This window comes from Scleropages formosus, chromosome 19 (assembly GCF_900964775.1).
Source record: "Scleropages formosus chromosome 19, fSclFor1.1, whole genome shotgun sequence".
NCBI lineage: Eukaryota > Metazoa > Chordata > Actinopteri > Osteoglossiformes > Osteoglossidae > Scleropages > Scleropages formosus.
The window spans coordinates 25,650,852-25,663,376 of record NC_041824.1 but is presented as its reverse complement, the minus strand read 5'-3'; the positions used below and the strand labels follow the sequence as shown (position 1 = coordinate 25,663,376).

Sequence of the window (12,525 nt, the reverse complement as noted above, 5' to 3'; positions counted from 1 at the left end):
GTGGGAGAAAAGAGGTGCTCCTCACCATTAAGCATCTCTGGGGCCATCCAGTATGGATTTCCCACAACTGTGTAGCGTTTCTTGCGGTCAATTCTCCGAAACGTTCTCTTCTTAGTGCTGGGCTTTTCTGTGGGTGGAAGTCGCACCTTGTCGTCCACAACAAGACGAGACAGGCCGAAGTCCGCCACCACCACTGTGTTGTCCTGAGAAGAAGCGACCTGTCAATCCAGGGGCCAATGAACCTGAAACCAAAGCCCTAAACTGAACCTAAAAATACAAACCCTTTAAACCCCTAACCCTAAAAAGCTAAACTTAACCCAAAAAGAGGCTCTAAACCCTAGCCATGGAAGCCTAAGCCTGAAAGCCAACCCCTAAACCAAACCACAAATCACATACCCCCTAATCTCAAACACACATGCAGTCACAAATGAAAGTATTTTAGTTTTGGAAACTGTGTCCTCAAATGACAGACGTGTGGACAGGGCATTTTTAAAAACTTGTCCTTGTGTGAGATGATCAAGCTGGAATCATGCACTAAAGAGCACAATGACACACTAGTATTTTCTTCACACTAAAACTTTGGCTATCATTGTCCACAGAAATTTGGAAGTGAGATGTAAGAAAACCCATTTTAAAGAATTAAAAGTTGTGACCCCAAACAATCTAAACATTACAAAACCTCTTCCTTTCGTTGTAATATTATAAACACTGCAGATCAGAAAAATGTTTCCTTTTCAAAACTAATATTTATAAAGACCTTTCAGACTGCTTTCAGCCAAAGAACTTGGGAAATGACTGTTCAAGTTGTAATGATATAGTTTTCTACTCTGATACATCACATTCATTTTGTTGACCACATCTGCGCATACAATAAAATCATGAGATTGACTGACTGATGCCCATCCACACATTAATTGTGTTAATAATGTTAATTGTATGACTGGCAAGCTACAGAGGCAAATGCTAGAAATCAATATTGATCAAAGCTTTGCAAGAAACAAGAACAAAAACTGCTAGTCATTATGGGGAATTATTTGTCATCATGTGGGGCTTCACTTTTAGTGTAACTCGCCGTAAGCAAAAAGCTCACTGCAGCGCAGAATAACTACATATGTCCCCCCCTCTGGGGTGCGGTGGCGCAGTGGGTTGGACCGGGTCCTGCTCTCCGGTGGGTCTGGGGTTCGAGTCCCACTTGGGGTGCCTTGCGACGGACTGGCGTCCCGTCCTGGGTGTGTCCCCTCCCCCTTTGGCCTTATGCCCTGTGTTGCCGGGTAGGCTCCGGTTCCCCGTGACCCCATATGGGACAAGCGGTTCAGAAAATGTGTGTGTGTGTGTGTGTGTGTGTGTGTGTCCTCTGTGGACTTTTCTGACACCTAGTGGCCGGTGGTGGAAGTGTATGTAGCTTTTGTCAAATTTCAGTCAACGGAATCAACAAAGAAAATACTACTGAAAAAACCGGGCGCCATCACCATCAAATTTCTAGTTTGAATATTCATAAAATGAGGAAGCAGTATAAGAAGGATTCACCTGCAGCAAATGCACATTAACTGAAGGAAAAAACCAACACTTAACGGAATAACACGTGGTCTCACTTAAAAAAAAAAAAAAAAAAAAATCCCACTAATGAGCTACTCTTCTCACAGTTTACACCAGTCTTTTAGAGCCCATGTCCGCCAGCTTGCATTGTCAAATTCCGCAGTTCCCGCAAAGGATTCCAGGGAGAAAGAGAGGGTCCTGATTAACGGTAGCACACAAAACAAAATACTCCTGGTGTCTGCTGATTGGCCACTGAGCATCTTCCCACGCTGCATTGTGACAACAGCTCAGGAATACAAACAGCACCCCATGTGGGGGCTCTTAAAGGACCTGCTGGGGGTTCTATCCCAGAATTTAACCACCCACTGATTATTACTTCATCTCTAGATAAGAGTCAGAGCCCTGTATCAGTGTGTCACGGGAAATGTTCCCATGATGCTTTGCAGTGGTGTGAGGGAAATGTTTTTCAACTTCCTGTCTTTAGTGAGATGCTCTGAGATACGTACCAGTTTAACCAGGCAGTTGTGAGAGTTCAGATCTCGGTGGATAATACTCCTTGAATGGAGGTAAGCCTAAAAGATTAGTGGGGTCACAAATAAAATGAAATGTTTAGCTTTAGGACAGCAAGGCACTTTCAGGTTAAAAATACACACACACAGCTGAGAGCAGGGAAAGGGGCTCACTGGCAGAAGGGTAACCAGCGAGACTTGAACTCATGTTTTTCACTTTGGGAGAAATCCCAACAGCACCCTGAGCTCTTCTCCACATTTGTGCTCTTTGGCTCCCAGAGTTAAAACTGCATCTTACTATCACACACAGTCGATCTCCACGGAAACCAGGCACCTCAGGCAACATGTAACCCTTTGGCTTTCCCTGACAGAACTCACAATCAGTGGCGCGCTGGTAGGTTCCTCGATCCTTTCCCTGACGACAACCTTAAACAATAGAGGTGTGTCTCAGGACGTGCCAACTCACCATTCCTGAGGAGATGCTCTTGGCAAAGCTGACTCTCTGTTCCCATGGGAACGGATCCTGTCACAACCGAAAGACAGAGGTGAGAATAATGCCTCTATTCCAACTTGACTCCAATCATGGAGTTTAACTTCCCAGTAAAATCACAGCAAATAGTACATTAGGGTGTCAATGGAAAAATTCAGAAATGTTTTTCATACTCTCCCTCCTTTATATTATTCTTTCTGGTATAAAACAGATTAGTAAAATTTTATCTCAGTATTTCAGTTTGTGAAGGTCACGCAAGGGTGTCACCTGAATGAACAAAGAAAAGGTTACACTGTCACACATAACACTAGATTACTCAAAGTTCCAAGAATTTCCATTATGTGCTCCAATGCTCAGGAAATACAAATTTTGCCGAGTGTATATAGCAATGAGCTGAGTGGGTTACCCAAACTAAATCCAAAGTATTCTCCAATAAAAATCAGAAGTGTTCTGCAAGAAGGAATTCTCTGGTATACAGGTATGCGTCACTTAACGTCCTTCCACACAACGGCTGACGTCCCATAAGGTTATAACAGAGTTGAGGAAACTCAATCGGCTAATGTAAGTGGCCGTAGTGCATCTTCCCGCAGCGAGTGTATCCTATGTAAAAGCGATTGTGCTGCCAGGTGTATAATGGTACAGTACATATCTATACACAATACTCGATAGCGATATTAAACATCTGTGTTACTGATCAAGGCACATGAACATCATGGTGGTGAGGGGGATACGCTTCTGGGTCTGGTCCTAAATCCATGTTGTTAATTTTTCCGTATAAGATATAGGCACCTGTGGCACCTGTATAGTATATATACTATAATGTTGGCACAACACCCAAATTGCCTAACGCCCTATTGGACAAAATGCAACCCAAATACAATGACATGCACCCATTTATGGTCCCTTTAGGCATCTCGATGAAGATGTCTTGAAACCTGCTTTTATTACAGCGTGGCACACGTAAACCCATTGGGTGTCACGACAATGTAAGCAGCAGAACTGCGGCCTATACACACCATGTCCCTAATGAAATCCTTCAGCGTGCCACCCTCAATGAACTCCGTTATTAAATTCAGCCTCTTGTCCTTGTACAGCACACCAATAAACTTCAGAACATGAGGATGGTCCAAACTTCGCATAACTTTGACCTGGAGGGCAGGGAAGGAGGGGGGGGGGAAGACACTGAACCCAGTTAATTTTTCAGTATTTCAAATAAATAAAACAGTCCTGCATTCAGGATGAAATTTTCTGTGTGTGAAAATGTCTAAAATTACTTCCAAAGCCTGTACTTGAAGATATAAGCCAAATGTTTCCAACCATGGGTACAAATATTTCACTTTATGCAAACATAATCCTCAGTATATGTGAGGTAAACTGCTGTCCCTGCAGGGTGGATGCTGACCTCCTTCAGGAATGTTTTCTGGGTCTCCTCATCACAGCGAATCAGCTCCTTCATGACCATCACCTCCCCTGTGGCTTTGTGCGTAACCTGTCATGGAACCCCAAACTGTACCCGTTAAAACTGTGTTTTTTTTTCACCTTGAGCATGAGGAGTGCATTCCTTAAACAAGAGTGACATGAAGCCCAGTAGGACCGGCACTTTGGCCTTCCCCAATGAGCTTCATGTCAACAAGCGCATTATGCAAAACACAAAGAGTTGGTCAAAACTCGGTGTCCTCCACCATGAAGAGAACAAAGGTCCTAAGGTGAACGCACCTTGATGGCCTGGCCGAAAAAGCCCTTTCCCAGCACCTCTCCATGTATGAGGTCACAAGGCCGGAAGATGCGGTGCGAACAGCTGTTGGTGGACCGCAGTGACTCGGAACGCCCAATGTCCCGCGACAGGATGGGGTTCTCCTTCGGGGAGGCCGGCCCCGGCGATTTACAGATGCTGTTACTGCGCCTTCAAAAAGAACACAACAACCTGAAAGTGGCCTGCAGGGCAGCTTAGTCAATCATCACTGAACCTGCTTCTTTGGGCATGTTGTTAAATGAGTTACTCACTACACTAACCCTAAACTCATGTCAGCTACTTGTACCTCAGTGTTCTCCTCTTTAGGGTACCGTCATCGCTGGGGTCTGTCCTCTCTAGAACGCCGCCGGCGGGAGAGGAGAGGCGCATGCGGGAGGTAGCGGGCCCGCTCAGGCGCAGGTGTGAGGAGCCGAGGCGCAGTCTGTCCAATCGCTGCCTCACGGGGTCATACTCGATGAGCAGCTGCAGCGTCTGGCTGGTGCGGTGGATCAGGTCATCCACCTGCGAGCATCCATCACAGCGTTGGCATGTGAGCACATCTATGGCAGTCTTGAAAATGACAATTCGGTGTGATGCAGGGACTTGTGTTTGTGAGGCAGCATGCCAGTTGGTTCAAATCCCATCCACTGCTGTGGTACCCTTGAGTAAAACACTTCCATCAAAAGCAAGCTCAAGTAAAAGTTATGCAGCTGTATGAAAATCACTGCAGATTGCTTTGGTGAAAAGCATCAGATACATAAACATGAGGAAATTAAACAATCAACTCTTTACCTTGAAATACATACTTGTCTGTTTTGTTTGCAATGAGTGTATAATAGCCGTGAGGCTTGTTTGTGCTTCTGCTTTTCACTGAATTGTTCTGTCCTTGCATCACTGGATGCTTTATCCCACTGAGGGCTGTGGCTTTGAAAATGGTTGGATTTTATGTGGGGGGGGGGGGGGGATGTCTGTTTGCCCAGCATAAGTTTGGGGTCCTGGGTGGGTTTAAGGACAAATACCAGGGCTGCAGAGGAGTGACTGAGCAGTTTTTGAACAGGTTAAGCAGATGGAGATCACAAACAGTGCAGGGTAAAGAGAGGTGGTGGGCTTGAAATGAACAGAGCGGTGAAAGTCCAAACGTCACGACTGGGGAAGAGAACTACAACCCAGACACCATGATTTTTTTACACCCATTGCTTGCAGGCACAAAGGCAGCATTTGACATCTAAACTGCAGTCACAAAGCAACCCAGCACACACACTGTGTTCTCCAAAGCCTTTTTTGTCAGTAGATTGGTCCCACTGAGCTGTTTTTTATTCTTCTGCACACTGTATCTGCAGATTCCTGCGCTTCTCTAGTTGTGATGTAATATCTGCTCCAGGGTTCTCTGTCACTTGGTTGTTGTATACATTCTGTTGTAGCCTTATTCACTTTCTTACATTTTAAAGTCATGCGTGCATCAGTTAAGGTCAGCTACACAAGGTACATGTTTCTCAGTATTTATTTGTTGCTACTACTGTTATTTTTGTTGTTCACGATGCTGGTGTTTCCAGTGCCTATTTGACTCATGCAATGTAAAGTGTGTGCTTGCGTGTGGGGAGGCAGGGACTTTGCTGAACAAGAGACAGTTGGTAGCATAGTGGATACAGCTGCTGCCTTTAGACCTAAGGGACGCAAGTCTGAATCTCACCTCCGGCTGTAGTACCCTTGAGCAAGGTACTTACCCTAATTTGCTAGAGTAAAATTAAATGGGTAAGTAGTCTTCGGTGGGCTCACCACCTGCCGGAGAGGACATAAGGGGCCGGTGCGTTGTGATTTGGGCAGCGGTCGGGGTCGAGTACCCGGCCGACCCAAACCTCGGGCGCCAACTCTGGCTTTTGGGACTTGGAATGTCACCTCACTGGCGGGGAAGGAGCCTGAGCTAGTGCAGGAGGTTGAGAGATACCGTCTAGATATAGTCGGGCTCACTTCCACTCACAGCTTGGGTTCTGGAACCACTCTTCTCGACCAAGGGTGGACTCTCCACTATTCTGGCGTTGCCCGGGGTGAGAGGCGGCGGGCGGGTGTGGGCTTATTAATAGCCCCCCAGTTCAGCCGCCATGTGTTGGAGTCTACCCCGGTGAACGAGAGGGTCATCTCCCTATGCCTTCGGGTCAGGGAACGGTCTCTCACTGTCGTTTGTGCTTATGCGCCTAGCGGCAGTGTAGAGTACCCGACCGTTTTACAGTCCCTGGGGGGGCGTGCTGGAAAACACTCCCACTGGGGACTCTGTCGTTCTACTGGGGGACTTGAACACCCACGTGGGCAGCGACAGTGACACCTGGAGGGGCGTGATTGGGAGGAACGGCCTCCCTGATTTGAACCCGAGTGGTGAGTTGTTATTGGATTTCTGTGCTAGTCACGGTTTGTCCATAACAAACACCATGTTCATGCATAAGGGTGTCCATCAGTGCACTTGGCACCAGGACACCCTAGGTCGGAGGTCGATGATCAACTTTGTAGTCGTTTCTTCCAACCTTCGGCCATATGTCTTGGACACTCGGGTGAAGAGAGGGGCTGAGCTGTCAACTGATCACCACCTGGTGGTGAGTTGGATTCGATGGCGGGGGGAAAAAGCTGGACAGACCTGGCAGGCCCAAACGCATAGCGAGGGTCTGTTGGGAACGTTTGGCGGAGGCCCCTGTCAGAGAGGTCTTCAACTCCCACCTCCGACAGAGCTTCAACCAGGTCCCGAAGGAGACTGGGGACATTGAGTCCAAATGGACTATGTTCCACACCTTCATTGTTGGGGCGGCGGTTCGGAGCTGCGGCCATAAAGTCTCCGGCGCCTGTCGCGGCGGCAATCCCCGAACACGGTGGTGGACACCGGAGGTAAGGGATGCCGTCAAGCTGAAGAAGGAGTTCTGTTGGGCCTGGATGGCTCATGGGACTCCTGAAGCAGCTGACGGGTACCGGCGGGCCAGAAGGAGCGCGGCTCTGGCAGTCGCCGCGGCAAACACTCGGGCCTGGGAGGAGTTCGGTGAGGCCATGAAGGAAGACTTTCGGTCGGCCTCAAAGAGATTCTGGCAAACCGTCCGGCGACTCAGAGGGGGGAAGCAGTGTTCCGCCAACACTGTTTACAGTGGAAGTGGTGCGCTGCTGACCTCAGCTGAGGATGTCCTCGGTCGGTGGAAGGAGTACTTTGAGGATCTCCTCAATCCCTCCAACACGCCTTCCGTAGAGGAAGCTGAGGCCGGGGACTCGTCCATTACCCTGGCTGAAGTTGCTGAGGTAGTCAAAAAACTCCTCGGTGGCAAGGCTCCGGGGGTGGATGAGATCTGCCCCGAGTTTCTCAAGTCTCTGGATGTTGTGGGGCTGTCTTGGCTGACACGCCTCTGCAGCATCGCGTGGAGTTCAGGGACGGTGCCTCTGGACTGGCAGACCGGGGTGGTGGTCCCTCTTTTTAAGAAGGGGGACCAGAGATTGTGTTCCAACTATAGGGGATCACACTGCTTAGCCTCCCTGGGAAAGTCTATGCCGGGGTACTGGAGAGGAGAATCCGACCGATAGTTGAACCTCGGATCCAGGAGGAGCAATGCGGTTTTCGCCCTGGCCGTGGAACACTGGACCAGCTCTATACCCTCACTAGGGTGTTGGAGGGTTCATGGGAGTTTGCCCAACCAGTCCATATGTGTTTTGTGGACCTGGAGAAGGCATTCGACCGTGTCCCTCGTGACATCCTGTGGGGGGTACTTCGGGATTATGGGGTTCGGGGCTCGCTGCTACGGGCTGTTCGTTCCCTGTATGACCGGAGCAGCAGCTTGGTTCACATTGCCGGCAGTAAGTCAGACCTGTTCCCGGTGCATGTTGGACTCCGCCAGAACTGCCCTTTGTCACCGATTCTGTTCATTATCTTTATGGACAGAATTTCTAGGCGCAGCCAGGGAACGGAGGGTGTCTGTTTTGTGGCCGCAGGATCTCGTCTCTGCTTTTTGCCGACGACGTGGTCCTGTTGGCTTCATCGAATCAAGACTTGCAGCGTGCACTGGGGAGGTTTGCAGCCAAGTGTGAAGCAGCGGGGATGAGAATCGGCACCTCCAAATCCAAGGCCATGGTTCTCAGTCGGAAAAAGGTGGATTGCCCCCTCCGGGTTAGGGGGGAGTTGCTCCCTCAAGTGGAGGAGTTTAACTATCTCGGGGTCTTGTTCACGAGTGAGGGAAAAATGGAGCGGCAGGTTGACAGACGGATCGGTGCGGCGTAGGCAGTAATGCGGTCATTGTACCGGTCTGTTGTGGTGAAAAAGGAGCTGAGTTGTAAGGCAAAGCTTTCAATTTACCGGTCGATCTACGTTCCTACCCTCACGTATGGTCATGAGCTCTGGATCATGACCGAAAGAATGAGATCACGGATACATGCGGCAGAAATGAGTTTCCTCCGCAGAGTGGCTGGGCGCACCCTTAGGGATAGGGTGAGGAGCTCAGTCACCCGGGAGGAGCTCGGAGTAGAGCCGCTGCTCCTCCGCATTGAGAGGAGCCAGTTGAGGTGGCTCGGGCATCTGTTCTGGATGCTTCATGGACGCCTCCCTGGGGAGGTGTTCCGAGCATGTCCCACTGGGAGGAGGCCTCGGGGCAGACCCAGGACACGTTGGAGAGACCACGTCTCCTAGCTGGCCTGGGAACGCTTTGGGGTTCCCCCAGAGGAGCTGGAGGAGGTGTGCGGGGAGAGGGAAGTCTGGGGGGCTCTGCTTGGACTACTGCCCCCGCGACCCGGTCCCGGATAAGCGGAGGAAGATGGATGGATGGATGGGTAAGTAGTTTCAGGCAAATTAACATTGTAAGTTGCTTTGGAGAAAAGCTACAGCGAAATGAATTAATGTAAACAACTTTGTTCATCTAAGTTATATTACAACACAGCTTTAGGTCAGAAACACTTGGCATGTGGGGAACAACAACAGAAATATGTTTACATATCAAATGGACAAGTCTTACTCTAGACAGAGAATTAAATGAATTCAGTCAGTTTACAGCCGTTTACTACTTCTCCACAATGCTGTTCATAGACATATTCCACAAAACTGCTGATTCGTAAAGATGATAAAATGCATTTAAAATGTTGCTTTCAATAAATGCTTGTGTAGCTGGATTGGTCAGATATCTCAATATTATGATTATGCCATATTTTTAAGCAGGATTGTCCAGTTTACAGGTTGGTTGACACAGAGGAAAAAAGGAGAATTTAGTCAGCCCGTGCACTAGGTTTACATTTATTAATTTCAAGGACGCTTTTCTCCAAAGCGACTTCATGAACACTGTAGTAGTATTAGCTCACACCTTATTCCCCAAAGGTTACTTTTGGACAAGTCAATTATAAACACAACTTTCAGGTATTAGCAGTTTAACCACCCGCTAAAGGGATTTAGCGTTACCCATCTTTCTTAGGTAATAAAAAAAAAAAAAAGCAGTTATTAAACTGCAAAGCTCAAAATGTTACAGTAAAGAGGAGAGGACCAAGAGTCTAGGACTATAGCCATGTCTCATTCCAAATGAATATTAACAAGGTAACTGAAAGCTTGGGATTTCAACACTAACATGTTTCCTGTAAGACAACCAAAAAAAAAAAATTGTACGAAACAGACAGGGATATCCAGGGGAATTCCAGGAACGACACAGCGAAATCTTAACTAAAGCTGAGACATGGAAGTATGAAGTCAGCACAGATACATAACCCCAGCGTCAAAACTGTGAGAATACTGAGCAACTATGGCATTACTGTATTCTAAATACCATCCTTTTGCAGCCCAGTAATGCATAAATAATAGATAAATTATCTAGCAGCTCCATTTTCACACCATTGTAGTTTCTTCCTGAAGAATTAGTCACAGTTTCCATAAGACTGATTAAATCAAATGAAAACCACAGAAACAATGCATTATTACTTTCCCAGTTTCCAGAGAAAAATGCAAAAATTTCTTTTCAAAGTCTTATCACAGTGACATGTTTTATTCCATGAGGGGTAGGGTAATTCAATCTTGGAACCTAATGTTCAGTCTGACATTAACAAACGGAAAAGGTTCTCGCTGGAGGTGCACCATGTCTTGCACATGTGGGACAGGTCTCAAACTAGCATAGATACAGATGGGGGGGAGCAGAACGAAAAAAAAAAAATATCTGCAGTAAAAGTGACAGAAGCTTCACCTACCTCTTCCTCCATCAACGGCCCTACTGGGACTCCATTGATTTCTAGAATCCTGTCACCAACATGTATGGCATTCCTCACTTCTGGACTAATATGCATTCCTCGAACCCTTAAGCAGAAAAAAAATATAAGATCTTCACACACACACATATATCTATAATCTAGGGTCCCAAGGTACCACCTACAACATATTATGCTTATGTCTGAAGTCACCACAAAATCATTCCACCATTATATTTCAAAAGCATACCATGCTTAACTTCTACACTTCTGCTGTTCACCTCTTTCCTTGCAAAATGCTAGCCCAACATACTCTTTAACACAAGGTTTCTCCCAACGTACTCTTTGACCTGAACACTGGTAGAACCAGTGCCGCAATCCCTGACGACAGACACGGAGAAGCCCTTCTTGCCGTTCGTGGCAGCTGGTACCGAGATGAGCGTTACGGTGTGTGGCAGGGAGTCAAGGGCCGAGTCGCACAAGCGTTTCTCAAGCATGGGTGTCAGCACGATCTGCTGGTGGCACTTCCCACTAGGAAAAATGGGGTCAAATACATCAGATACAGCTCTCTGGCAGATGTACCCAGAACAAGTCACATCATCACATACCACAATAGGCGGGGCCTGTATCCTCAGCAACAACTGACACATGTAGTTAGGAAAGTAGCTCTGTTTACATTAACGTAACTCTGTCGTGAACTCTGTCGCATGGCAGCACATCTGCTAGAGTCGAATGGAAAGTGTAACATGATAAGGAAACAGGAGGGAGAACGTGACAGAAAAACCTACCAGTACAGCTTGGAGCGTTCGACCAAAGCGTATGTGTCCTGGTCCTCAATGATCACCTTGCAGCTCAAGCACACAAAACACTCGGGGTGGTATTTGTAATCTCCAGCCACCTGGAAGCATGGGGGGAGAGAGTACGTCACATATCGCAGCTCTCCCACGATATTCGACGTAAAGTGTCATTCTAATGAAAGTGACTATGGGCTGTGAGTGCCCTGCCCAGTCTTCACCCCCTCGCTGTTCGAAAAAACAACCAGATAGCACCTGTTCTGCTGTCAGTCAGTCTGAGTAATCAGGTGTGACATCAGGAACCGCCCATGTCTTGGACTGCAAACAGTCTCTCTCTCACACACACACACACACACACACACACACACACACACACACACACACACACAATCACCACAGCTCCTCATTGGAGGTTTGCTTCACGTTGTTATTGCACGACATTGGAGATATCTCGTGTGTGCGTGTGCGTACGGCTTAGAAAGAAGCAAAGGACAAAACAGGTTCACTATTCATATTTCATGCTGCATCTTCTCAAAAAGACAGTCCCACACTGACAATTAATGCCTTTACACTCCGTCAAGACGTTGTAGCAAAGAACTCCCACTTTCAGAAGAGAACGTTAACAGTCGAACAGCCGAAACCCGGCTGTTTGAGTTGCACGGTTTTATTCCTGCACGTTTATGGTCACAGTGCAGACTTGCGCTTTGCACACATGCCACCGTTGCACTGATGTCACGCACGGGAACTTTAACGTGCCAGACTGCACGCGATTTCCAAGCTGCGCTGCAGCGATTTTCATCCTGGAGGCCTCCTCACAAACCCCTTTCAACCCATTTCAGAAACAGCCACAGGAAACCAGGGGCTTAGTGTGTTATGTAATTCACACACAGTCACTTGTATGCACATACACACACACAACCCTGCTGCCGTAAGATGCAGGACAACTGTTGAACAGAAAAGCATTCCAATATTATGTTTACAGTATTTTGCAGAACCCCTCACCCCCATTTTACCAGAGGTCACACACTAACAAAAAAATGGATGGAAGGAGGCCTAACAAACCATTTACAGGCATGTTGCTGCTATACTTGTAAAATATTAGTCAATAGGAAGTAATGATGTGAACATTGGGGTGGAGGCAGAACTGCATAGCCTAGCTACCTCATTATCACACAAAGGGGTGTTTCACATGTTGTGAGCATAAACACAGAGTGCAAGCGTATGTCCCGTGTGGATCCCTGGGAAACAAACGCTCCGACACTTATTGCCAACTTGGTTCTTGGTCGAGGA

The 12,525-nt window shown here is 47.5% G+C and overlaps 1 protein-coding gene across 2 annotated transcripts in view; it reads right to left on the bottom strand.

The window, feature by feature from the left end:
* Positions 1-12,525, bottom strand: part of limk2 (LIM domain kinase 2) — a 28,074-nt gene that overhangs the window by 3,791 nt on the left and 11,758 nt on the right. For both annotated transcript variants that reach the window (XM_018749122.2, XM_018749123.2), the window contains 10 exons: positions 11,230-11,339; positions 10,784-10,972; positions 10,445-10,550; positions 4,575-4,789; positions 4,252-4,438; positions 3,938-4,024; positions 3,552-3,683; positions 2,512-2,568; positions 2,043-2,108; positions 26-203 (listed from right to left, as the gene is read on the bottom strand). In XM_018749122.2, the coding sequence (XP_018604638.2) occupies positions 26-203; positions 2,043-2,108; positions 2,512-2,568; positions 3,552-3,683; positions 3,938-4,024; positions 4,252-4,438; positions 4,575-4,789; positions 10,445-10,550; positions 10,784-10,972; positions 11,230-11,339 (1,327 nt within the window). The remainder of the gene's footprint in view (positions 1-25; positions 204-2,042; positions 2,109-2,511; positions 2,569-3,551; positions 3,684-3,937; positions 4,025-4,251; positions 4,439-4,574; positions 4,790-10,444; positions 10,551-10,783; positions 10,973-11,229; positions 11,340-12,525) is intronic.